At 41.1% G+C, this 26299-nt stretch overlaps 2 protein-coding genes and 1 non-coding gene across 6 annotated transcripts in view; 2 read left to right on the top strand and 1 right to left on the bottom strand.

Annotated features, from left to right (window-relative positions):
* Positions 1–1387: 1387 nt before the first annotated feature.
* On the bottom strand, positions 1388–1893 carry CG14915 (uncharacterized protein). The gene has a single exon (NM_135638.3). It carries the CDS (start codon positions 1857–1859, stop codon positions 1497–1499), a length of 363 nt encoding a protein of 120 aa, NP_609482.1. The 5' UTR covers positions 1860–1893; the 3' UTR covers positions 1388–1496.
* Positions 1454–2135, top strand: asRNA:CR46264 (antisense RNA:CR46264). Its single transcript, NR_133079.1, has one exon.
* A 3786-nt stretch (positions 2136–5921) lies between these two features.
* Positions 5922–26299, top strand: part of Samuel (SAM-motif ubiquitously expressed punctatedly localized protein) — a 53793-nt gene continuing 33415 nt past the window's right edge. For 2 of the 4 annotated variants that reach the window (NM_080362.4, NM_001298899.1), the window contains exons 1-2: positions 5922–6375; positions 17441–17597. In NM_080362.4, the coding sequence (NP_525101.2) occupies positions 17543–17597 (55 nt within the window). In that variant the 5' untranslated portion in view covers positions 5922–6375; positions 17441–17542. Of the gene's footprint in view, positions 6376–15455; positions 16509–17440; positions 17598–26299 lie in introns of those variants that run through there. The other 2 variants (NM_001273443.3, NM_001273444.3) reach the window with 1 other exon arrangement.

Raw genomic sequence — 26299 nt, 5'->3', positions numbered from 1 at the left:
TCGTGGCCAAAGCCACTTGGCAACTTGGCCGTGGCCTAAACAATCGCCATTGCCGGCATCGTCGTCACCGTGTCGTCGTCTTCGACTTGGACAAGGTTGCTATGTTGCTCTTATTTCAGAACATGACCAGCGTCCAATGGGAGGCCACGGAGGAATGCCTTAATTCAGGAATTTAATGAAAAATGCTCTATGAAGCGGTGCAGCAAATTAAAAACAGAAGAAAAAAAGTACGAAGAAACTGATGTAGCCAGCCAGGAAAAGTTGGGCGCACAGAAGCCATCGGAGTTGGAGTGGAAAGAACGAGACCAAAAAGGTTAAAATTAAAATCTGCGCTCACTTGTTCTTCTTAGTTAAGCACTTTTTTCATTCAGAATACCCTGTATCGATGGGTTGTTTTGTGCTACCTTATGTTTTGGGTCAAGAAAAAAGTAATAAGCATCGAATTGGAAATTTATCAGTATCACAACCCCGCTAATATGCCACCCATTTCGTTACTAGTTATAGGGTATCTCCAACTCGATCAATCTTTTCCTGCCCGGAGGCTCCTGTTTCCTTTATTTTTTTTTAGCTTCTTGGATTTCAATCCGAGCGCGATTCGCTGGCAGTGTGAGATCGGTGGCAGGTGATGCCGATGCCGTTCAACTTTGAGGTTGAGTGGCTCTTGATGCGACCGAGTCCGACCAAAGTTGACCAGTTCCCCGGGCAAATATATATATCTATATACACATATGTGTGTGCGAAGTGGTCGCTACTCCGCGTTGAGCGTTGTAAATTACATTTTCCAAATGCTTTTGCCATGTCGAACCAAAAAGCCATGTACATATGCGGCATAAAGGAGCGGCCTGGCCTGGCCAACCGGAGCTACCATGGCCATGGCCTGGGCTGTGCTTCCGTTTTGATTTGGAACACTTGTTGCGTTCGGTCGCTCGGCCAGTCGCTCTCCGCCTCCGGCCATAGAGATTTGTCCTCTGGCCAGAACGACAACCAGAAACATTCATTCCTTGGGGGATATGGCCACTCGCAGATACACACGCCAACCCAATGTTCCTACATGGATTCCTACATGGCATTTGGGATGCACCTCCTCGATTCTGGACTCTTATTTTTTTACTTTTTTCGAACTCTCTGCCCGTTGCGTATTTAAGCGTTTTGTTGCTGCGCCGTTGATTATGTTGTTGTAGTTTGTTCGGATTGTTGATGATACGAGTGTTGATTGTTGTTAGCGAAATGGGTTCGTCCCTCGGAGCTGTTGGCTTCGATTAGCTGAATGGCAGATCCTCTAGAGATCGCTGGGAAACTAGTTGAACACAAGTAACATAAAAGCTTCAGTGGGGTTTTCCCAGGTCCATAAATCCGACTAAAATAAATGTGGGTTATCTTGAATTTTATTTATCAAACTATCAATTATATTTTTCATTCTTTGTATGAACAAAATGTCAGTTGTAAAATTAAATTAAATTTAATTCGTTTACATATTTAGTGCTTAGAGATTATTTCTAATACAATGACTCTGGTTCCAGGATCTCGTAGGTTGAAAGCGGCAGGACGTCATTGCCAAAGTAGTTGGCTCCACCTGGTGCAATCTCCGGCACTGGATCGTTGTAAAGACGTTCGAGGAAGGGACTTCTGGACATCATCATCCTAGAGCTGATGACCGGGCGCCTCTTCACGAAATAATCCCTCCTGTGTGGCCTCCTCATGGGCGATATCTGGTCCATGATTTCGTTGCTCATTCTTCTCTCCGCCGGCAGCGATGTGACCTCATTGAGTATTGAAGATCTCGACCTGGGTCGTGCCCATGCGATAAGGACCAAACAGGCAATGACCAGAATAAGAAGGGCAAGTTTAGAGCTCGACATCTTGACTGCTTGGCAGTTTGGTATTGAATGTACTAATGGCGTTCGGCGCGTAGGAATTTATAGTGGCAAAGATACGTCACAGGTAGTCCTAAAAGGCGTACCCTTTAAGTAATTTATAATTATGCCATGTGTTTGTCGTACCTGGTTTTACCTACTTTTATTGTCAACAAATGTCTACAAATCGGAGTCTGCGATTTTACATCTTTAAATTGCTCGTTTTGTCTACTACTTAAAAATATATTTAAATATATAACATGTAAGTTATTAAAATAAGTTAAACATGTTTGTTGGTTACAAATCGTACCAACTAGCGAACAAGCTTAAAAATGTTAACCCGTTTTTCTTTGGAATGAATATCATATCATTGGCCGCAAAGGTTGCGGGCTATTTAGATAAACGCTTCCAAGGAGTAAGTACATTGAAATCCATCAAAAGCCACAATTTCCTTGGCCATTCCACTCGGGGCCATCACTTAACCCATCCACCTCATCAATCTCCGACATTTGGCTAACTATCCGCCAGGCGATCCAACTGGGACGAAGTCACTTAGAGTCGGCGTCTCAACTCCAATCCAATCCACTCCAATCCACTCTACTCCACTCAAGGCATCAAGATCGGCTGGGATTGGATGCGATGCCATTTCATGTTAATCAAACAACGAAATCCATCAACAGGTGACACACACCGCCAAGTGGGCGGCTGCCGGTGGGCTGGCGGGCGCAAAAAGGGGGTGGTGGGCAGCAGCGACATCCAGCAGACATGTCAGTGCGATAATGGTGCTACTTCTCTGCCAGCGGAGTGGAGTATGAGTGTGTGTGTGTATCTAAAACAACTTCATTCACAAAAATCGGACCAACAAAAAAAAAACGGCAGAAGCAAAGTAGCAGAGCATCTGCAAAAAGGAAGCTGGGCCATTAAAAATATCTTGTGGATGCCATGGCCAGGCAGATAGCAGCCGCCACAAGATGCATTCAAAAAGGCAGAGGCCACTTGGTAGCATCCTCATCATCATCATCATCATCGTCATCATCATCACCGATGGTTTTAGCCGCGGCTTTGGAACCGGGAGCTGTGCAACCTCGGAAGCAACAGCTGCGGGGGCGGGACAGGGTCGCTGGTCGCTCAGTTGGCCGGTCGGTGTTGGCCGACAGTGCAGCCAAGGAATAGCCAAGAAACATACGCCTAATGCCACAGTCATCGACATCCGCCATTTAGCTAATTAACCCAATGTTGCCCAAGGGAATCCTGCTGGTGGGCTGTTAGAAAAAACAAATAACTTGCGCAATTAATTTCTCTATAATATCGTTATTCTATTTTAAGCCAAGAACTTGTAAAGATATTTGTTTAATATTTAAAGAGGTTTCAAACGTTTAAAAATATCTAAAAATATGTTTTAGCTCAAATTTTAGTATCATTTGCTAATAATAGCATCACCTCTTAGATATTCAACGGAAGAACATAATTTTCATAAAATGTACTTCCTAATATAAAGTCAGCCAATCATACTATCATAGGCCATAAAGGGTTAAGCGATCTTCTCCCTCTCCTCAGCTTAGCTCCTTCTCGCTCCCACCTTTCTGGGCTTCTGACGCAGCTTCTTCAGCAACCTCAGCGAATTGAGCTTCTGCTGCTGCGGCTGCGCAGTCGCAACTGTCTACATTTGTCGGCCAGCCTTCTCTTTCCCACCTTCCTGCTGCCACTGCCCATGGCACTGCCTCCACGTCTACTCTTATTCTTCTTCTCCGCCGTGTTCGTCTTGTTCTTCTTCAGTCGATTGGATGTCCAGCTTTCAATTTGCAACATAAAGCATCTTCATCGTGGGCCGCATGAATGGGCAAGTGACTGCGAAAGGGGGGAAGGAGAGGGAGAATTGGGTGTGGGCTGGGAGCTGGTTCTGCACCTCGAGCCCACCCCTTCTGCCGATCATCTGGCCATCGGGCAATCCAGCAATCCGACAATCCAGCAATCCAGCAAAGCGGCATTGACGGTAGGCACTCAGGCGTGCCCCGGCGGTAGTCGCTGACCTTTATTGATTGCTGTTTGACCTCGCCAGCCATTGTGGCTGTTGCTGTTTTCGCTGTTACTGTTGCATCTCCTAACCATTTGTACTTGGCCGATCGCTGCCATAGATTGCACTTGGCTTGCACACGGGCACAGTGGTGGAGAGGAAGGAGGAAGGAGGAGGAGGAGGAGGAGCGGCAGCTGTGGGCGGATGGGGAGCGGTACACGCCCACTAGCATCGGCGCGTCGTCGTTTTGCTTTCTGGCTTTTTGTGGAGCCTTCATTGTTGCTTTTCTCTTCGATGCACTCGGAAAACTAATTATCTTGTTTAGAAAATAAGAGTATTTCATTGAAAAACTACTGGAAAGTATAGGCTTAATAGTTAAACAACATATATAAAACATCATAAATATGTATGAAAACAAGTTAATTTTTAACATTATAATAATATTTAAGCGTTGCATATTAATATATTTTTGGTTTAATAGATAAGCTACACTTTTGCCGTATATCCTTTTTCTCTCTCTGCTGCCACTGGTAGTCTTGTTATTGTTGCTCCATTACCTCGTTCATGGCAGTTAATTTATATTCGATGCATCTCCCTGTCCTTTTCTTGGGGCCTCAATTTTTAGTGTTCTCTTCTTAACTCTTTTTTTTCTCATTTGAACTTCCTTTTTGATAGCGTAGTTGCCGAAGGTCGACGTCAGTCGTCTTCGTTGGTCGTCATTGACGCCTTTCCTTGTACTTAGCCTACCATTTGCCAGGCTAAAACAAAAGACAAAGGCAAGGCAACAATAAACAAGAAAGCTTGTAAAATGGCAAATTAGACTACCAGATACCTTTTAGTATGCACGATTAAGGGCTCGAAAGTTAGCAAGGTATATGAGAAGCTTAAAATGCGTAATGTTCATTTTGTATAACGTTTTAAGAGTTTTCAAAGTGTAAATTTGGTTGAATATTTTAGTATAAATATATCGTTCTATATATGGTGAAGGGTTCTAAATTAAATTGTTTTACAATGATATACCCCGCAATTACCGGGTACTAAAACGCAGCACACTTTGGAAGCCTCGCTTTGTTTGGCTTCTATCGTGTAGTTTGTTTTGTTTGACAGTTTCTATCTGGAGGGGCTATCAAGTCGGAGCTGGCGAGTTGGAGCTGAAGTTCGAGCTGGAGCTGAAGCTGCAGTTGGAGACTGCAGCCGTGGTCGCTGTCGTTTTGTTTGCTTAATTGTTTGGTTTCCCCCATTTGAATGGAGGTGGAGCCCCTTGGCAGGGAAAATCGTTCGTCTTTCTCGAGGTGGGGGCGATATTTTCCATGGAAATAAATTAGCTGATTGAGGATAACCGTAGTTAGTCGACCGGGAATGGTGGAGTCGAATGGCGAATGCAAATGCGAGCGGGTGACGTACAAGTGAATTATCACCTCATACATTGTGCCTCTTCTGAACGATATCTCCATCTTGTCGCCCTAATGGGGATGCGGATCTGTGATGATCCCATCGGGAACACGATTCGCTCTTGTTTTAATCACGTACCATATCATTATTTCAAGCATTTTAGGCGTCTTCCGCTGGAATTAATCTAGTAAAATCTATAATTACACTGGGTTACACGGCTAAGTTTTAAGGACACGAAGAAATCGAACCCTCCTCGACTACAATAGTTTAAGTTTAAGATTTGTGCATACTGTTAGTATAACAGAAATTCAAAACATCGCATCCCAAGAGTATAAATGTAATACCATAATGAGTCAATTTTTTCAATAACTACTCAAAAAGCCATTAGCGTGTGTTGGCCAGTGTAATTATTGACCGGTCTTGCTTTAATATCAGCAGCAAATCAGATCACTTCATAATGATAATAATCACTCAGCAGAAAATAAATAAAATAACCTGCTGCAAGCTGAAGAGAAATCCAAAGAGCGCCGCTCTTCGACTCTCTTCCGCTCTCTTAAACCAGAAATTCATTCATACAACCAGTTGTTGTTGCTGTAATCGCCACTTGTCGCTCCGGTGTGGAAAAAATAGGCCCCAAAGTCGATTTCGATCGCTTGCTGCTGCACAGTTATTTTTCCGAAGCTCTCGAGTGCGGGTCGATACGGAAGCTTTCTCGCGCTTGCGGTCCATTCGAAGAATAATAATAGCAATAGAAAACGTAATTCAAACAATTTAATCAAAACGCGGCGATCGATGAATATTGTTATTGCGACTGCAGGAGAGAAATTGTTTGTTTAATTGCAAGCGTGCCGCAAAAAACGGTCGACAAGTGCCAAGCCAACAGCAACAACAACAAGTGAATTATTGTACTTAATTTTAACGTACAAATGCCAGTGTGTGTGTGTGCGTAGATTCCGGCAGCAAAGTGTCAGTGTGTGCGTGAGCGCGGCTTTATCAATTGCTCCACATAAAAGTTTTCATTGAAGTGTTTGACAGCAAAGAATTCCAATTCCCACTTAGCAAGAAGAAGAAGCAACAGCAGGGGGAGAAGAAGCAGAGAGGAGGCAGCTTAAAACGGTAATTAATACAAACACACATTTCTGATTCGGCTATAAACAAATGATTCAGCAAATGTCCGCCGCAGCAACTGTAAATGCTGCGCAGCGAGACATTTGATTGAGCCGCAACTCTAATACAGGCGCAATTACAATTACAGTCGTCAGTCGACGGGTGACAAAAAGCTGCGGCGACGCATGCTTGCAATTAGTGGGTAACTGTTTCGGTCCACCTTCTTCTTCACTGCCCCGCTCCCGCTCGCGTACTCATCATTCTCCTTTCTCCCTTTGTGCGTTTGATACTCCCCCGCGTGGGCACAGTGAAGCCTCGAAAGATTGGGATGTTCTTTATATTATTTGCTAAAAAAGTCAAACAAAAGTGTATTTGCAACAAAAAATACGTTTTAAAATAGCTGTTATCTTGAAAAGCATTCGGTAATACCAAAATTTGGTGTCCTAATAATCTGAATTAAGATGAATTATTTTCCTTCAAAAAATTCAAATTTCAGCGACCTTAACTTTGTGAGAACATATCGCAATAGTTATTGTAAACTTTAAGATTAATCATAAGCTATCCTAAGCATCGTAATAGGGAATGTGAAGCATGTGTGTCAGACCAGCCCGTACTTTAGTTGACTTTTACGGTCTTGCCGTGGACATTTTCCAAAGTATTATTTGCCATTTTGTCGCGTTCATTAATTGGCCTGCCTGTGAATCGGCTACCTGTTCCCTCTTGCAGACTTTGTTGTTGTCCGATTGTGACTCTCTGCGGAACGGTAAGTGCAAATTTAACGCTCTCTTTGCTGGTCTGTTTGTACTCGCCTGTCTGTCTGTCTGCACGGGGAACAAATAGATGATCCATTTGTTTCTGCGAAAAATCGAATTGAATAGTAGTCACACAGAATAAAAATAAATATTAAACTATAAAAAAAAAACGTAATAGTATTGCAATCGAATTCGAAAATAAGTAACAAAATCAAACCCCTGATCAATGCTGTATTTTATTAATTGTTCACTTATCAAAGTTAATAAAATGCAATTATCAATTTAAATGTGAAACCTGAAAATGTAAATGCTTTATTTTCGGTGTAGTCGTCTGGAACACTTGTTGCTTGTTCATTGTTTTTACAGTTTTTAAGTGGCGCTCATATCCGGCGTTTGTGGTTGTTGCTGTTTTTTATTTTTTCATTTTTGCGTTTGCTTTTGGGCCTGATAAGCGAACTCACCTTTGTCGCCCCCTCGCCCTGCCCAAATGCCACCCACTTCACTCTCTGGTCACTTTTTGTTGTTGTACATACCTCCGATGGCCGTTATTGTTACAGTTGTCGTTGTAAGTGCAGTTGTGTGTTTAAGTGTGCACACCACCTGCATTTCATTTGCATTTCGCATTTTTGATTACAATATTATTTTAGGCGCTTCGCTTTTTCCGTTTTTCCCGATTCGCATTTCGATTTAACTCTTCGATTTTTGAGTGGCTCTAAACCTTTGTGATTCAGTTAACGTTTATTGCTGGTAATGGCCATCTGTTCTTGGCCTATGGCTCATTGATTTCTTTGTTAGTTTGCCTCATTGTGGCATGTTTTCTTTATAGACCTCTTTGGTCAATTTCTCACTTAGTTTAGAGGTAGCTTATTCAATTAAAATGGTAAGACTATAAGTTTTTAATTGATAGGTTTTTTTAGTACGCTTTTGTTTAATTACTTTTAGAATCGATTTAATATGCTCATACAAATAGAGCTCAAAACATTTATTATTAACATTAATTATCGTGCTCATGCTGCACCTTAAGCTAATTAACGAAACTCAAGAGTTCAATCTGATAACATACAAGACATCTCTTCTTAATTATAACCGATAAATATGACATTTGTCTCAAATAAATCAAAATACTTTTCCATCTTTGTTGTGTGTCAATTTTCGAAGGTTCTCCTTGGGTTCGTTTAGTCTCACAACCCCCATAGGAAGCATAAGGCCAGGCCATCTGTTGATTAACCGATCTCGCAGCGATTGCAATGCATTTGCCCGGTGGATGCAGTTGATGTCTCAAAGTTCAGAATGTGAAAAAACACATTTCGGTGCGCGTTTAATTAAAGTTCAGCACCTCACTCAACCCACTCGACTAAAATCACGACATTTGCGATCATTAACACAGCCGCAAAGATATATATGTATGTATTTGTTCATATGTATATACATATATGTATGTATTTGTATAGTCAGGCACACATGCGATCGAGTGTGGGCGCCCAGATCGGCACTCGATCATCTGTGGAAGCTGGGACAGACAAAGTGGATGCTTTATGGAGAAATATGATTTCATGCGGCGGCTCGAATCAAACAAATAGCGAATCCAAGCAGAAATAACAGCCATATTGTGCGGTGCTGCGGTCAGTGATTAACCTTAGGTTCAAGCAGCGATCTTTGATCTGTCAAAAGATCAAATTATGAAAACCTACTACAAGTCCCCGGAGTCAAAAAAAAAATACCAAAAAGGTAAAAAAAAAAAAATGAAATCAGGGACCATAACAAAACACTGCCAATCAGTTCAATTATGGTCTTATGATCTTCGCAGCGCGAATTCGCTGACGGAATATAATGGCGAGTACATAAAGTTAACTTCAAGTTACCCCTGTTCGTCGAGGATTGCTGAGATCGCGGCGGTGGCGGCAAGTTCATGTGACAAAAATGTCACAGTCAGCAAAAAATTAAAAAAAAAAAAACAAAAAAAAAACCGCAGTCGATCTCATCTCATAACGAAAGCAGAGGGAACCGATCTTTAGCAAAGAAAAATAAAAGTTAAAAACGCCCTCAATGCCCTCAAAGTGATCGTCACTTGCTCTTCATTATTTTTATTATTATTATTATTATTTTTCCTGCTTATTTCGGGTAGAACGGGTTATTGTGATGCGATGATGATGAAGTTGCTGTGCGGCAGAGGTTCGTTTGTCTTCGTCAAATATTTACTTTGGAGTCCGCTAATGACATGAAACGGCGAAATTGTGATGTGAGCCGCAGGAAACTGTTGAATTTGTTATTATTAGCATTTATTTTTGTATATATTTTATGATGCCAGCTTGGGGATTTTCTTTCCATTTTTTTTAAATTTATTTATTATTTTTTTTTTTTTTGCTGGTACTCTATCAAGTGACAAGAGAAGTTTGTGAGGCAAGCAGTTATGTGCCTGATTATATGATGATACCTGAGCCAGTTCTCACCCTCGGCGTGTTTTTTGCGATACACTTTTCAATGAGCTGGCAAATTCCATTCACAAATCGTCGTCTAAACGGAAGTTGAGACTTCCCGAAAGGTCAGAAAGATTTTCGAGAATTTCCACCAATTCTGACTTAAAGTCTCGATCTTCATGTTTTATTCCACAGAAAACTGAGTATTTCCTAGACGAACATCATATTGCATCAGGTCTGTGCGTGCTTTTTCCTAAATCTAGTTTACTCCAATTTTGTCTGACGTAGTTTGGTTGTTATCAGTTTTTTTTTTTTGGTTACATTCGCATAAATTATCATTCGGTTTGACCAATCCGAGCCTAACCTAAACCGTTTAATGTTCATTTACTTTTTCCTTAACTTTATTACAAATATGTTGTTGTAGTTTCTTCGCTTCTTTTATGTTTTATAGCAGAAACGTGTTAATCGCTGCATATATTTCTATAATTTTCGATTTTGTTTTGATTTTTAATATAAATATTTATACCTAGGCTCTTTAATCTCTTAATGGCTTACAGGTTTGGCTTTGTTTAGGTTGAGGATTGGATTTTGTTAATCTGAGCGTGTTTGCTTTGGTAGGTCAAGAGTTTAAAGATGGCTCACGATAAGTGGGTGAGGTGTGAGCTTGTTTAACTGCTTAAATATACGGTTCGCTGTGATGGGGGTCAGTGGGGCTCTAGAATGGAAGAATTCTTGGTGATGTGGTCGTACTGCTAAACTTTATTACATAAAAAGCAATGGCACTGAAGAAATGCCATCCTCTTTTGGTAGAAAACCCACATAAACAAGATATCTTCAATAAGAAGTATCTTCAAGTAACCACGTATCCCATTTGCTGTGACAAACAGTATGTCGGTGCAAGCATATAAGGATATTTTGGAGCCCTCACTTCTTCACTTTCCGATCTTGCAGCACGCAAACAACACGTCAGTCATGAGGATAAACACTTTGGTTGTCCGCTTCCGCCTCGTTTATATTTGACCTCCATTCACTCGGCCTTTTGCAGGTGTCACTTTTCCGAGTACAGTTGCCACACGACCGACCGACCGACCTGACCCCTTTGTGTTGCCCCATAACGATCTTTGCCTCGTCTCGGCCAGTTCTTTTCGCCTTAAAAGTTTTCGTTCGTCACTTGATTTTGTAGCTGCCATGTTTTTGCCTCACATCGCCGACGACAGGCTTCGCCTAAACTGGTGCAAAAAAAAATGAAGAAAACATGCAAAAAAATAAAAAAATATCAAGCTGAACTGAACCCAACACGCTGATGCTGCCCACACGCCTCGACATCGACTTGACTTGGCCTGACTTGGTCTCAGATCCCAGGTCTCAGTCTCAGGTCCCTCTACCCAAGGCCCAAAGCCCAAAGACCAAGCCCAAACCCAAAGCCAACGACTCTGCAGTCAGTCTGTCGTCTGACAGAGTTGAGTTGTAGTTTTGGTTCACAAAAAATGAAAATGACTAAAAGATAAATACTTTTTGTATGCCACTACAGTGCGAGCTATGGCCATTTGTCCAGGACATAAACTACAATTAATACTCAATAGTTCGGATACACTGACATGGCAGCAACTAAGGAAAAGTGGGAAAAAGAATGAATACAAACATATTTAAATGATGTTCAGATATTTCATTGCTTCAGAATAATTTTATAATTAGATTGTATGGAGATCCGTAAGATTTTCACTTAATTCTACATCCGGTATGAGTGAATCTTCCAGTTGCATTAAGTTGCCGGTACGCACTGTATATCCTAGCAATTGACAGACTTAGCCAAGATTCCGAACAGCGTGTGCCGCGCATCTACAGTATATAGTATATACAAGTATCTATATCCACGTATGTGCGCCAGATACCCCCACTCGCACTCACACCCTGGCACGCTGACTATATTCAGATCGGTTCAAACTCTCGAATGAAGTGAACTCGAGGCGCGCAATATGTCGCTGTCATTTTGGGGACATGTTTGCATGTGTGTGTCGCCGATCGCTCGCGTATCTGTGTGTACGCCTGCACGTGTGTGTATCTGTGTGAGGGCAAACGGGCGTTCGTTTTTGAGGTCTGTGGGCATCGGTCGATGTCGGTGTCGATCGGTCGGTCGTTCGGTCGGGCGCTTGGCATTAGCATTTTCAGTGTTGCTTTATTTTTAGATGCGCGCAAAAAAGCCAACAACAAAAACGCAACAGAAATTGCAAGTGTCTGCGTTTGGAAGTGTGTGCACGTGTGTTGTTTGTGTCTTCTATATTGCTCGGAGGTGACTGACTGACAAACTGATGGACTGAATGGCTGACCGACGGACTGCCAAACTGATGACATTTTTGACCAGCAATGACACAAAGTAACTTGCAACACATTTTGCTGAGGTTCTGATAAACAGCGTCTTAGAGAATGGGGATCAACTAGTAAAGACTTTCGAGGACTTTCATTACTGACATAAAATAAAGAACAGCTTATCTTGTAAAATGGAAGAGTTTAATTTCCAACAAATCATGTCTAACTAATTGATTTCGATTTCTCCATTCATCACCTTATTGGTGATCCCATTTTCATCTCCCCCAATCGCTAATAAAATAAAGCAAAAAAGACAGATTACTGGGCTGCTATGCTGACAGGTTAAGAACATGTTATCCCCAATATTTGGTCTCTGTCCATATGCAGTGCAGCTTTTACCAATTTTCTGTAGTCACAATGTGGATGTTGGAAGTTCTGGGCGAGAGTTGTTATTGCTTTTTTCTGGAGACGCGTGTTGGCAAACGAGTCAATTGGTTTGAACTGTCGAACTGTCTTTGGTCTTTTCCCTTTAGTTGTTGTGCCACAAAAGCCGCATCTGCATCCATCTCTGTCTCCCTGGATTTTACCTCTCTTTCAGGGGCCTGCGATTTGGCAAAGTTTGGTGATCGTCCCACACAAATACGGCTGAAGACACTGGCAATACTTCAACACACCTTGACTTGCCCCTCATCAGCCAACCTGGCGGCATTCTGTGGTATCTTCCTCTTCGAGTTGTCAACTGTAGTCGAAGTTTTTTTTTATTTTTTGCCCCAAGTTTATGTATCTTCTTCGACCTGTAGCTTCAAATATTTGATTCATTGACATACTGCGTGAATGTCGAACGTTATATGCTTGTCCCGCTTATATACGTATGTACGACAAAATTATTCGTATCGTTATGAGACGCTGTGCATTTGCTGCTCATAAGAATGTGATTTAGGAACCCAAACAGATTTATTACGCACATTGGATACCAAATAATAACACCTTTCTACTTTGAAACTTAAATGACAGTGTGTGTTCCAGCCAACTGAGTATCGATGATTTATTGCTGCTTTACAAGTGCAATAAAAAGTGGTTGACAAGTAGTTGGGCAAATAGTGCATCTGAAATGTGTCAAAAACAACAGTGGGCTAACACTTGTGTCTGAACTGAAATACATATCAAGTCGGGTTAGATATCAGCAAACTGTGCAGTTCGCGTGAAAGATCGACCTGCAATAATACTGTACATCCTTATGGGTTTTAATAATTTATTGAAAAATTTTGCAAATCTACGCCGAATTGCTTTGTGGTCTGCGCATATCCATCGGATATAGAGATACATATCTTATATTTATTTACCTATTTATCTAACCGAAAGTTTGCTGTCATTTGACTTTTTGCCTGGCCAAAATATACGATGCTTATATCACACATACACATATATATACATATAGATATACATATACGTACATATGAGCGGCAGAAATGTATCTCACAGATACTTGGACGGGACAGGCTGCCTTTTGTTCTTCTTGGCAGTTCGGAGAATTTTTCTTGCGCTCAAGCGAACTTGCAAAAGATCACAGACCTTCTGACCTCTCGCTCGCTCGCCGAGCGCCCTGCAAAAAATAAATATACGAGCAAAAAATAACAGACCTGAGCTGCGGCTGCCAGAGATACAGATACCGAAGTACCACAATATATGCATGTCCCCTTTGCCCCCATGCCGCCCCCAACCCCCCTGCTCCTGTCCCCCCCCCCCTTTGCCGTTGTCGTCGCCGTCGGTCGCAAAGTTCTAAAAATATTTCGCCGCCAACTCAGGTCGCATCGTCGGTCGTCGCCGAGATCCCGTCATGGCCCGGTCGCCTCTGTTCGCCTTTTTGGTCTCGTTTTGGGTTAAGTGTGCGGATCTCGCATCTGTAGCCTGGCTATATATACATAAGTGCGATCGCGTCCATGCCTATATATTTATGTATATATACTTCTTAATATACCCTGGGACAGGGTAACACCATTTGGCCCACAAGCTTGGGAGACGGTATGCCCTATAAGTACCCTTAAAATTACCTGATTTCGATAATGAATTCTACATAATCATCACCTTTCTCATAGTTCTTTTAATAGGTGTTTAACGTTTCGAAACTGGAAATACAGTCCGCAATATGCGATCCCTTCGTTTGACGTCTGTGACTCTTAAGGTTGTTCAGATCGTTCAGTTTGGAGGGGCGAATCGATTTCGATTTACATTGGAAATTGTCTTTCGATAACGAACGTTTTCGAAGCGATAAAACCAAAGAAAACAGCGATTTTTTCATTAGAATAATGCGATATGGGCAATTAATATGCATATGTTTCCTATTCGATCGTTTGTTGGTTTTGTTGCGAAGTTCAATCGAACAACAACTGGACAAATAGGAAAGTGCAACGCAACACCGCCAGACAACAAGAACAACAGCAACAACGCGAACAACTGCAATATGTCTGCTGCACTTTCGCCCCGTCCCGCTTCCCCCCACTGCATCCACACACCTCCCCCCTTTTTTGTTTTTGTGTTGATTGACGAGTGACGAGGCCAAAGTATCAAATGGCCAGCGACGACACAGATATGCCTCCGTATACAAATACAGTTACAAAACACGCCTACACTTTGTTATCCATCAGTAGAAAAAAAAACCCCTCCGCCCACCAGCCGCGCCTCCCCACCCCACATTCGACCCTTTTTGAGGTCTTCCGAAGTTGTAAAGTCGCTGATGTTGTTCGTTCTATGACTTTACTTTATCGCTGCGTTTCGCTCGCTCATTCCCACTGCCACTTGAACTCTGACCAGCTGACCTTCAGTGAACCCTTTTCCATGTGTGTGTGTGTGTGTGTGTGAGAGAGAGACTGGGGCCGATCGGTCAGGGAGCGGGGAATAGAAAAAGAAACCAAAGAGCATAATACAGTGGAGATACAAACTGCAATCTATATTTTGATTGTAGATCAAGTACTCACTGTACTGATAACACCCATGTTCAGTTTTACATAAGAACGCAGCTGGTCGATGTATTAGTGCGGATCCCTTCACTAATATTAAATTATCTTATTTGCCTATTCTTGGCTGATTTTCAATAATTAATGGCATCTGTTATTTTATATGCTATTATTTATAAGAAACGCTGTTATACCAAGCATAAGCACCTGTCGCATGCGCACAGCGCTTACTGTACTGATAAAGCGCCCCATCGCTCTCTTAGCTTGCGCTCTCTTCATTCCGTTTGTTTTGCTACACAGCTGTTTTTCCGGCTCCCCGACGTTGGGGCTTGGAGTAGGAGTATCTCTTGCTTTGTTGTTGCCTCTATGCTTATTATACACTTCTTAAAGAGAAATTAAACTTTGACAAAATGTTTGTAACATAGTAAAGGAGACATCTTTTACATCACTTGAATTTACCTTAATTTGAAATAAATATAACTTTAATCCAAATAAATAAACAAATAATTTATTTGGCTTTTCATTGCATCTGTTTATTTTATATATTAAACTTACTTTTTTTGAGAGTATTAAGCCATCGGCGCGATGACTAATTCTTTTTTCCCGTTTTGTTTTCTTATTTGTTGGGGAGCGCTCTCATGCTCTCTCGAACTTGCGTTCAGTACGATTTCGTTCGTGCGGCGGGCAACTCGTGCGAATGCGAATATAAATAACAAGAGTCGCGGTATTATCAGTGATCGAAATTTTAGCGATCGGCAAGATCAACGAGCAATGATCGCGAGCGCAAAGCGCGCGTAAATAGAGAAAATATAAATCAAGAGGATTGATAAAAAAGCGTATAGAACGCAAATAAGAAATAAGGTGAAAAGTGTGAGTGTGGGGGCGTTGTGTAAATGAAAGATTAAAAAAGTTCGGAAAAAGTGCTTACGGCGGAAGCGCACTACATAACCGTAACGGTATCAGTTTTGACAGAAGGAAAAACGGGCCGGAAAATGTCACAAATACAGCGCAACTAATCCAAGCTAAAAATAGTCCGCGGAGAGATAAAAAATCACTGTGGCATTTGTTCGTGGCTTTTCGCTTTTTTACAACAAACTCACGTGTCTAACGACACTTTGACAACAGAGATACAAATCTGTTTTGGGAAGCTGGGCACGTGACCGCCAATTAATGAATGAGACAGCACCTGAAAGCCAAGAAAGAGATGGGCGGAGAGTGCGAGCGAGATAAGTGATAAGGCCGCGAAGAATAAAATCCCGAATCTTATGCTAATTGAGCGACAGAAAGTGAAACGCAAAAAATCAAGTTTAAAAGTCAAAAGTCACAAGCTAAATTAAATAAACAATGCTTTAAAAGTTCAAAGCTACAAACCACACATTTTAATTGTGGAGAAAATTAAAAGCAAAGCTATAAAGTTGAAATTTAGCAAACGTAAATCATTTATAGCCAAATATAGGATATAACAAATAGAGAATATTGGTTACGCCTCATCAAAAGTTTATAAATTATATGATTCTAATAGTACATAATAAAGCTCAAAAGTAAACACTAAACAAATAAATAAAATTAATCAAACAATACAATTGCATACAAGTTAACGTTAACAAAAACTTCACCTTTTTTCAAACGAACGACAAATTGACAACACAATTAGTCAGTCTGTCACGTCACTTAGTTGGTGGGCCACAATCAACGTTGAAACAATCAAAAAGGTAAATTCTAATTTCAATTTGTGTTTGAGAAAAATCCACAACACACTCTTGTATCAAATAATTTAAAGAAATAGAAGCTGAAGCCGAACGAAAAACAAATGCATAATATAAATGCAAAAGCTGTTTAAATATTTGACAGCGAACCGAGCGACCTTAAACTTTTTCTTTGTTTTGTTCAAACCGAAAAGGTTAAAGTTCCGATACAGTTTTAGACAGGTTCGAAACAAGTTTGATTGTCATTTTTGATAGGTGCTGAACATAAGTGTTTTAACTTGTTAACGCTTTAGTATGCTTTTATACACACAAATGTTAGGCAGAATTTAAAATGATGAAATTTCCAAAACATAATTAATTGATTTCATTTATTTTAAATGTATATTGTTACACGGCATAAAAGAATATAATATATTACATCGGTAACGACCTATTTTCCAAACTCAAACCTTTATTAATCAATTTACCTCTCGTGTCATACCTGTAATTGCCAAACATAAGACCATCGACAAATTGATTGTGGCAGCAGTTAATATAATTTGATTACCCACATCACAAAAACAACAGAAAGAATGACGGACCTTACGCTACAACAGCAACAACCATTTGACAACCAGCAAATTAATTAAGCAAACACCCAAAGACAAGCAATCGCACAAAGATACATAGATACAAAAACTACATAGAGCCATAATGATTACCGAGACTTGGACAATACGAACAGAGATAAATTAGCAGCATAAATGGTCAAAACAAGTGAAACGGCTAACAAAACCTGGCAACTTAATTGAAGAAGTGGTCGAGCGTAAAGTGTTAAAATAACTTTATAAACCCCAATGATTTGTCTTTACCGCATATCTATCTCTTTCTGTTTTTTTCTCTTTATTTCACTGTATTTTACTACCACTATTTATTTCCTGCCTTCACTTCACTTGCAGCAGCCAGCAGAGCGAAAGAGACAGCCGCGGATCGCCAGAAAGAGAGGGCAAATCGAATCGGTTGACGACGGCGGAGGTTTGACAATATGTTGAGCCCCCATAATGAAGGAAATTGATACGGAGACAACAGTAGTATGGCCAGCCTGGTGTTATTCCGGTAAGTCATGCCCCCGCCCCTCACAATTCCCCGCCCCCTCCCACATTTTTATTCCCAACTCCAAAATGGAGTGTTTCGTAGTATTATGACAACAATTGTGGGGTTGGGAGAAAAGCTGTTGAAAGTTTAGCTATCGCTTTACGCTATTATTTCTGGGCCGCTCTTTAGTACCCTGGGATAAATACTAGACTGTTGGGTCTATAAGCTAAGCCCCTTAATAAGAATCTTTAATCAAAACAAATAAAAATCCTTTTGAGAACCTATTTTTAGAACCTATACGTCTTAAGAACTTAAACAGTATCAATATTTGTATTATGCATATGAGCATAACAACAAGGCGTTTTAATAGGCAGTTATGAGTCACAGGGTACGTCAGAAGTTAACCAAATCCAACGACTTGCATGCAGCAAATCTATTTGTTTTTTATTTATTTAACTTTATAGTGTGCTCTCTATTTTTTTTTTTCGGGCTTATATTTCGTACTGGACTGTGCCGAAAGGCCGATGGCCATTGTGGTGGCTGTCAACGCCTTGGTCAAAAGAGTTGTGGAGTTGTGGCCTACTGTTTTTCTGTTACTCCGCTGCTGCAGTTTATGATCAAATGGTTTCGGTTTCGGGCCAACTTGTGTGTGTTTTTTTTTATTACTACTTTTTCAACGCTGTCGCTGCCGTAAATTTGTCTCACCCAGACCTTTGCCTTTGCTTTGGGGATTTTATTTGTTTCAACAAACATTATTTACGGGCGTGTGACATTTTTCTGCTACTCCGTGATAGATTAATTAGATTGACCAGTGGTTGGGTCAGTTCGGTTGTTCACTTGCCGGGAAGTCAAGTATATTTGAGTCATGATGTCATGGTACCGTATCTGGTCTCACCTTTGACTTTTGCTTTTGCTTTGGTGGTCAGTCGCAGACAGCATGCAAAAACGAGAATTTCTGTTCGACATGCACATTGTGAAACACAAAGAGTTATAATGGCGAAGCAACAATATACACATAATCGGTAAAAAGTAAGAGGCTAACTTGAAGTAGCGAAAAAAAAAATATGATCGAACAGTCACCAAAGCACACAGATTTGGGTTTTTTATGACGTAAGATTGAGGTTGTTAAATTAATATAATTAATTGGCTCTTAATACTGCTCCTTATGCTTAATGTGTTTACAACATTTTCGATCAGATCAGCGTCACAAGATGACTTGATGGTTTTCTTTTCGCAACATTTAATTTCAAAGTCAAATTTATCATTATACTGCTAATCTTTTAGAAATGCGTTTGGGCATGCCTGTATAATTTTTTGGACTAATTAGCATTGTTTCAAATTCTTTAAACTGGATTAATCTTAATAATTCGGGAATAAATAAGATATCGTTTTATTTATTTATCGATAACAAACGGTAAATCAAAAACGTGTTCAAAGATCTGTACCTGAAAGAAAGAACTGTACCTGAAGTTTTCATTTTCAAGTTGACAACCTTTTGACCAGGTTAAAAAAAAAATCATGGCCAAAATCACTCCTGAATTCGACGGGTTCATCGAATATTTGTGAGCGGCAAATTAAGCATTCAGCATGCAAATTTTCATTAAATAAAATTAAATTCCCCTCCCAGAATAAAAAAGGCAACCGCAATTTCAATGCGTCTCTCGATTTGACTTGACTTTGACCGGCTCCGCTGGCACTCCCGGCTCCTCCAGCTCCACCAAATATGGCAAACGTTAAGGGACGCATGCGGGTACAAATGAACGCCCAAATGGCCGACAAGTGGCGATAAAAAAATAAAGAAACGTATCGAGCTGCAGCAGCTTTAAAATTAAAATAATCAGAAATAAAAATAAACAAGCAACTGATGCCGAACAGCGGCGGCGAAGACGACGTCGCCGATGATGATAATGATGAAAAAGATCGCTCGCCGGGCAAAATTAAAATGCAAAACGAGTCAGCACCGCAGTCCCAACGTCGACAAGTCACCGTGGAAAGGGCAACCATCCATCCCATACAGAAGCGACCCGTTCGCATCTCCATGGCAGCCAGGCTAATACCAATGGTGGCGCAAGATAATGTGGTAGCTCGGTAAAGAGATTTTTTAAAGTGCTAAAAATAATCATTTATTATATATATGCAGAAAGTGTAAAGAAAGTACTCAGGAGTTGCAGATATGAACGTAATTTCAAAAGTAAGCTGCTTTTTCTTACCTTGCGAGGCTTCACTGTACCCCCATGATATCAATTTGAACTGGCCGTGCTGCTGGCAAAGGTTATAATGCATCTCCATCTTCGCTGCCGTTCCGTTCCGTTCCGATCCGATCCGCAAGCGTCGTTCTTGTTTGCCTTTTGCGCTTTTCACTCGTTGGCACTCCGCTCAACTTAATGCTTTTGCTTTGCTTTTGCTTTGCTTTGCTTTGGCTGGGACCTCTTTTTGCTTTTGCTTGACTTGACTCCGAAACCTTTGACGCGAACTTATGCCCTGCGAGTGGCCATGGAATGTTGACTTGCTGTCTGTCTGGAGCCGAGAATGGCGAACGAGAATGAGTCGTAGTCAGGCAGAAATCAGAGGGAGCCCAACATGAAGTCGGGTTAATAAGCAGCTACCATTTGCATTAATGCGAACCGTAAATACACTTTGCTGAGGGATGAATATAATAATAATTACTGAGGGGTTAATTTAAATATCTTCGTGAAAGTGGGAATGCATATCTCCAATTTAATATATATTCTGTAAAAACTTTATGACAAGCATATCCTTTCCGGAAGGGCATCAGTTATGTGAATTAAATAATGCTTTTAGGTCCTATATACGCTTTGTATGCGGATGGATGATGGCGTGCAGTAAGTCGCCGATTACTTTTAAAGGCGACTGCGCAGCAGATTCACCCTCTGCCCTCTGTGATCCGCCACCTCCACCACCGCCCCATCAACCTCCTCCGGTATTTTTTATGTGTGCTCAACTTTGCACTCGGAGCAAAGTCAAAACGACTTGGGACACGCACACTTGTTGCTCTTTGGCATTGGAATTGCCTTACGTGGCATGCAAGTTGAAGCACACTGCACACTGCACATTGCACGTTGCACGTTGCTCGTTGCGAGTTGCTGCTGCACTTATTTATTGTTTGTTGTTGCCGTGGTTATGATTTGCGATTTTTTCCCGCATATCGATGGCCACTTGGCCTGGGTCCGCCCCTCCCGAGTCCCGGAATCCGGAGTCCCCCATGCCCATGCCCTCTTAGCACGGTAGCCGCCGCAGGGCGCAATTATGCCACTTGTCGGAATTTCACTCAGACTGAAGAAGAAGAAGAGGAGCAGATAAAGCAGCCGTCGCGCCGACGCAGTAGCTATCCCTCTTTCCTCAATTCGGTTAAGGTCCCAGTAACCAGTTAGTACGCAGAACAGTGGCCACTGAATGATCTATACTTTCTATACTTATTTGGATAAAATAAATGTAGCTAAGAGATTTATATAAGTTCAGTCTATTAATGCAGTTACCACCAATTATCAGATGAAAACATAAGGCGTGAGAAGAGCTTCCACAATGTAACTTCTTTATGTACAAGACTTCACTGTACTAGGTACTGGGCATGTGTGGATTTAAATTCATTTGTTTTGTTTCTGTTTCGGTCGCAGCTTGCGAGTCTAGAATCGCAAATGAGCAAAACGTGTAAATTATACGCGTCGCGGTCACAGCCCAAAGCAAATAAAAAAAAAATCGAAAAATTCCAACTGGCTGCGACCCAAAGTGAAGTAAGGACAGAAGGTACACACTTACTTACAAACAGCGATACTGATTATTGGCTGCCACTCAGGTTGGAGCCGAGTTCAGTCAAAGTCGAGCTCACAGCTTAGTGGTTGTCACCCAGAAGTGTTCAATTGGCTTGGGTGACACACCCGCACAGAGGCAATTCACCAGCAATTGGTGAATTTGTAAATTTGGAGATGGCAGAGGCTCCACAAACTGACGATAATTATCGATAAGTCGGAGTGAAAATCGATCAAATCGATAAGACTATTTAGAAGTCTTTAATTCCAATCCATGAAGATATTTTGTGTTACAAAATTAATTACATTAATAAAAGCAGATAAGAGAAAAAATTTAAATACAAAGAAAAATGTTTACACGATAATTACCGATTTTTTCGCCTCTTGTTGCAGCTACGTTTATATTCTAAACGTAGGGGGTCCAAAATGATTAAGCAATTCTGCTTAAAAACTATGGAATATTTGTGATAAGTTTATTTTGTTTGCCTAATTTCAGCATCTCCGCCCCATCTATGTTTCAGCTTGGACCAATCTTAAGTATTTGATCCCACCGCACCTTTTAGGGTAGAAAGCCAAAAAGTTCATCAATTCCCAGTGACCTTTTGCTGAATGCCGACTGCTTAGCTTAGCGATCTCTAATTGCATAGTAATTGATATTAATTAAGCGATATCAAAAGGTCTCTACTGCTTTTGGGGTCTCCGCTTTGCGATGGTTTCTTTTTCATTTCTTTTTCATAGTTCGTGAAATACCTGCCTACACAATCTGGTCAAGCGAAATGGCAAATAATTAAATAATAACAAATAAAAAACGTACAAGTTAATGGCATTTGGGGTTGCCTGTTTGCTGCTGTCGTTGTTGTTGCTGTTAAGTGTGTGTGCAGCTTTTTACATTAACAATTGAACTTGAACTGAGCTGCTGCCGTATGGGCAAAAACAAAACAAAAACGAGGTACGAAAAAACAAACGTTAACACAAAAAAAAAAAACTTTAGGCGCCCATAAATTTCAAGTGTATCTGTCTCTCTTTATCGGCATGAGTGTGTGTCTGTGAGGAGCTTGTGTCTGTGTTAACCATGACTGTAACAAATTTAACGAACGTCATTGAAATGCCATGGAAAAAAGTCCATGTAATTGTCAAGTCCAAGAGCGCGCGAAAAAATTAAAAACAAAAATAAAAAATAACACACACCAACTGCTGCCGCTCAATAAAATCAGCAAGGCAACAACAACCACATTACCACCATGCTAAGTTTGCGCCTTGTCCATTAAAAAAGCTGTGGAGTCCAAGCCTCAGATTTTGTTTAATTTTATTTAGTTTCATTTTTTTTGTTCCTTTATAAAACTCACATACCACAAGGTTGATTCTCTCTTCACTTAAACCCATATAGACTATACATATAAAGATACCAAAGCGTAGCTACCAAGATACAAAAACAACAAAGGATCGACATCGACAACGCTTTTAGAATTCAATTAAAAAATCATTGAACGACGCTCGCGCCCTGCTCAAAAGTGGCAAGAAGAAGCAGCAGAAGTTGAAATTATAGTGCCTGTTGGGGAACGGGGGACATATGAAGGGGGCCAAGGGGGTTAGGGGTAGGTCAGACCAAACGGCGACGATCATTGGCGCAGATATTGACAAAATGTCGCAACGTGAGCAAAATCATTGATGAGTTAGCAGAAACAAAAGAATACGATCGTTCCATGCGTAAGTGCGAAAGGGAGAGGGCGACACACCATATAGTATAGGATCGGGTTGGATCGGGGATCGGCCAGTGCCGTCCGTGTGTATCCCAAAATGCCTTTGCTTATTAACATTTTTAAGCAATTTGTAAAAGGGGGATATGCACGGGAGGTTGCACAGGGGCTGTGGCACACGCAAACGACCTCAAAAACCCTGAGCTCGAATCGGGAAGTTAGGAGCAGGTGGGAATACCCTATAGGGTTTACTAATTACCCTATTAGTACGAAATGGGATACGGTACTATTACGATGTTGATAGCAATAATACTCCTTATTGTTACTTACTTTATTTTAATGAACATGGCATACGAATTCAATTAAATGTTAGTACCCAAAACTCGATCCTATATAATATTTTAGAATCTATTAATTTGGAAAACATCTCTCTCTCTCTCTCTCTCTCTTCCTGGTGAAACCGCAGTTAAGATCTTGTCAAACTTTTTACGGCTTTTAAAGAATTTTTCCGTTTCGTTTGCTATTCGTTCTGTTTTTGTTTGCCTCCTTCACGATGCGCGTGACCCCAAGACAAGCGAGCCAGACTCGGACAAACACTCTGGGCCATGTTTTTTTGTGCCGGCCTCGACTTGGCTTTATGACACCCAACACACAGACGGATCTCGATGGGTGTGTGCGAGTCTGTTTGATTATTCAATTTGAAAGTTATTCATTATGCGATCACGTACTCGAAGCAACCGAAATTGTGAGCTTAGGCCAGTGCGCAGAGGTCAACGCTCGGAGTCAGAGTTGTCAATCAGTCAGTCGCCAGTCAGCTTGGCCAAAAATCTCTTACCCAAATTGAATTTCTGACACATTATTTATCTGCCAGCGTTTTTTTTTTGTAGCCCCTCTTCAAAATGTTTTTATGTGGCCTCTAATGAAGTTTTCACTCGGTCCCTACGTTTTTTACGACCCCAAAAGTCTGTAACCTCAAATTAGTTGCTGCCAGAGTTGCCACAGTGCCATCGTTAAACGATTCTACGGCCTCGGACCAGATGGTTTCCTGTCTTGTCCTTGCCACCGCAAATGACAAAAAATTAACAGACTACAGATCCGCGATCACCTTGGCATTTCGGTTGGCCCCTGCCTTGGCATCTAATCCTCATCATCGGACTGCAAACGGAGGGCACCAGTTGGTATGCACAGGCTGACTCGAGGATAGAAGATGGCAGGCTGTAAAATTGCCATTAAATAGTTGCCGTTCCTGTTGATTTTTATGTTCTCGGTTCTTACACTAAGGGAAATATAAAAATAAAGAGGTATTGCAAATTAAAAAGAATTCATTGGAATCAATGTTTTAAGAAGAAGGGAAATGCATTTATAATAAATGTAAACTGCTAGGTAAAACTGTTAAAACATATAAGAATTCGGCTATTGTTTAAAACAAATTTCTAGTTAACTAGCCAAATCAATTGCATTTTTTTCGCAGTGCAGTTGGATGAGCTTTTCGACTTCCTCTGGCGCTTTCTGTGCTATTTACACTTTTGCCTTCTGCCCCTCCTTTAGTTGAAGTTGAAGTAGAAGTATTCTTTTTTATGTTTACTTAGCCTCCTTCCAGTCCTGTGGCTCCTCCTCCCTTTGGCCACTTGCAGCATCTGCTGATGATGTCTCAATTAGTTGGTCTCTGTGGATTTTTGTGGCTTGCCCCAAGAGCTGAAGAAACTATTAAAAATGTTCGCGCGTGTGTGTGTCTGTGTGTGTGTGAATGGGTACGACTTTGCCATTTCACGGGGATCGTTATCTGCTTTGGCCGGATATTGCGAGCATAGTGATTTATCTAGCAGATAATAATGATATCTTGTGTATCTCGTGCATCATTGTAGGCTGTGCCGTCTAAGTTCACATTCCACTTATCTGGCTTCTCGTAAGTGATCTTCGGGCCAGCTATCTGGCTGCTGCTGTGTATGGTATGTACATTTACCATGTTACGTGATTTATAGCCTTTGCCAAAGGTCAGCTCTCTTGGCTAATAAATATTTGTATGGCCTCATTCGGTGTTTTTTATCACTATTATTAATACAATTTCTTCGAAAATTGATAAGGTAAAGCGTTATTATATATTTTAGATCATTTTGTTTAATATATCATTAGAAATGTAACATTAGGTGTTACATACTTCAAGAACGTATTCATACTTACATTGTTATTTCCGTTCAACTGAGATCCGCAAGGCATTCCTCCATTTTGAATACCTCAACTTCCCTTAAAAGATCCTCAGCCATCACTCCTTTTGTGGACATTCACTAATAGTTCACACACACGAGCAACTTTCATCGGTCGAACTCCTGGCTCCCCGGTCCAAATTCTAGAAGCGTCTTAAATCCATGGGGGGAATTATGCAAAACCTCCGTAACTGTAACTGTACAATATGCATATGAGGAGAGAAGGTTTAAACGTTTATTATCCCCCTCCGTAAGTCAGTGCCTTTGGTGATTTTAGGCCTGCAGCATAATAGTTCAATCACTTGTCGCCTCAAAAGCGCATTCATCTCAGTCCAGCCCTGCCGGATTCTCCGCGCCTTTCTCTATTTGTCACAAACACCAATTTCGTGTGACAAATTTGTATGGCTCGCCAGTTTGCCAGCTTGCCAGTTGGCCAACGATCTCTTTGTGACTTCTTTGGGGTATTCGTTTTGGGCCTGTGTGTGTTGCCAAATATGGTGACTCCTTCTACGAGGAGGAGACCTGCGATGGGAGTACTTTATGCCTAGATATGTGAGTTGACTGCGACTATATTCAAATGGGCAGCCAAAAGATGCGGATGAGGATGAGCGGGAGTTGGTGGTGGCGGATTTGCTGCCGTTGTCTTCTGGCAGTTTGTCGCGCATTTAAAATGCAAATTATCGTCATTATGATTGGCCATCATCATGCCCATCATCATCATCGTTATGATCATCGGGCGACAGCCTCCTGCCATCTGCAGTCTGTGCGCGCCAAATTGTTGTTGGCAAATTATTACCTTGGCCAAAGCCATAAACATTTTGGCATGTCTTCACGTGCCACGATCATCATCATCATTATTGTCATCATTACCATCCCCATCGTCGTTATTGTGTTGATCAGGGAGGGAGCAGAAAAATCGAGTGGCTATGGGGGGAACCTCAAAGTCAGTCATAAATTTGTCACAAAAATATATATACTTACATAAAGTCTGTTCAAGTCTTTGGTGCCTTGGGTTTGTGTATGTGTGTGTGTGTGATTTGTCAATCCGTCATTGA

This window comes from Drosophila melanogaster, chromosome 2L (assembly GCF_000001215.4).
Source record: "Drosophila melanogaster chromosome 2L".
NCBI classification, from domain to species: Eukaryota; Metazoa; Arthropoda; class Insecta; order Diptera; family Drosophilidae; genus Drosophila; species Drosophila melanogaster.
The sequence above is the reverse complement of the archived record's forward strand: the minus strand, read 5'-3'. Positions and strand labels throughout refer to the sequence as shown.

Excerpts from the sequence above, each read along its gene's own strand:
- CG14915 (NM_135638.3), bottom strand. The coding sequence starts at position 1,859 with ATGTCGAGCTCTAAACTTGCCCTTCTTATTCTGGTCATTGCCTGTTTG.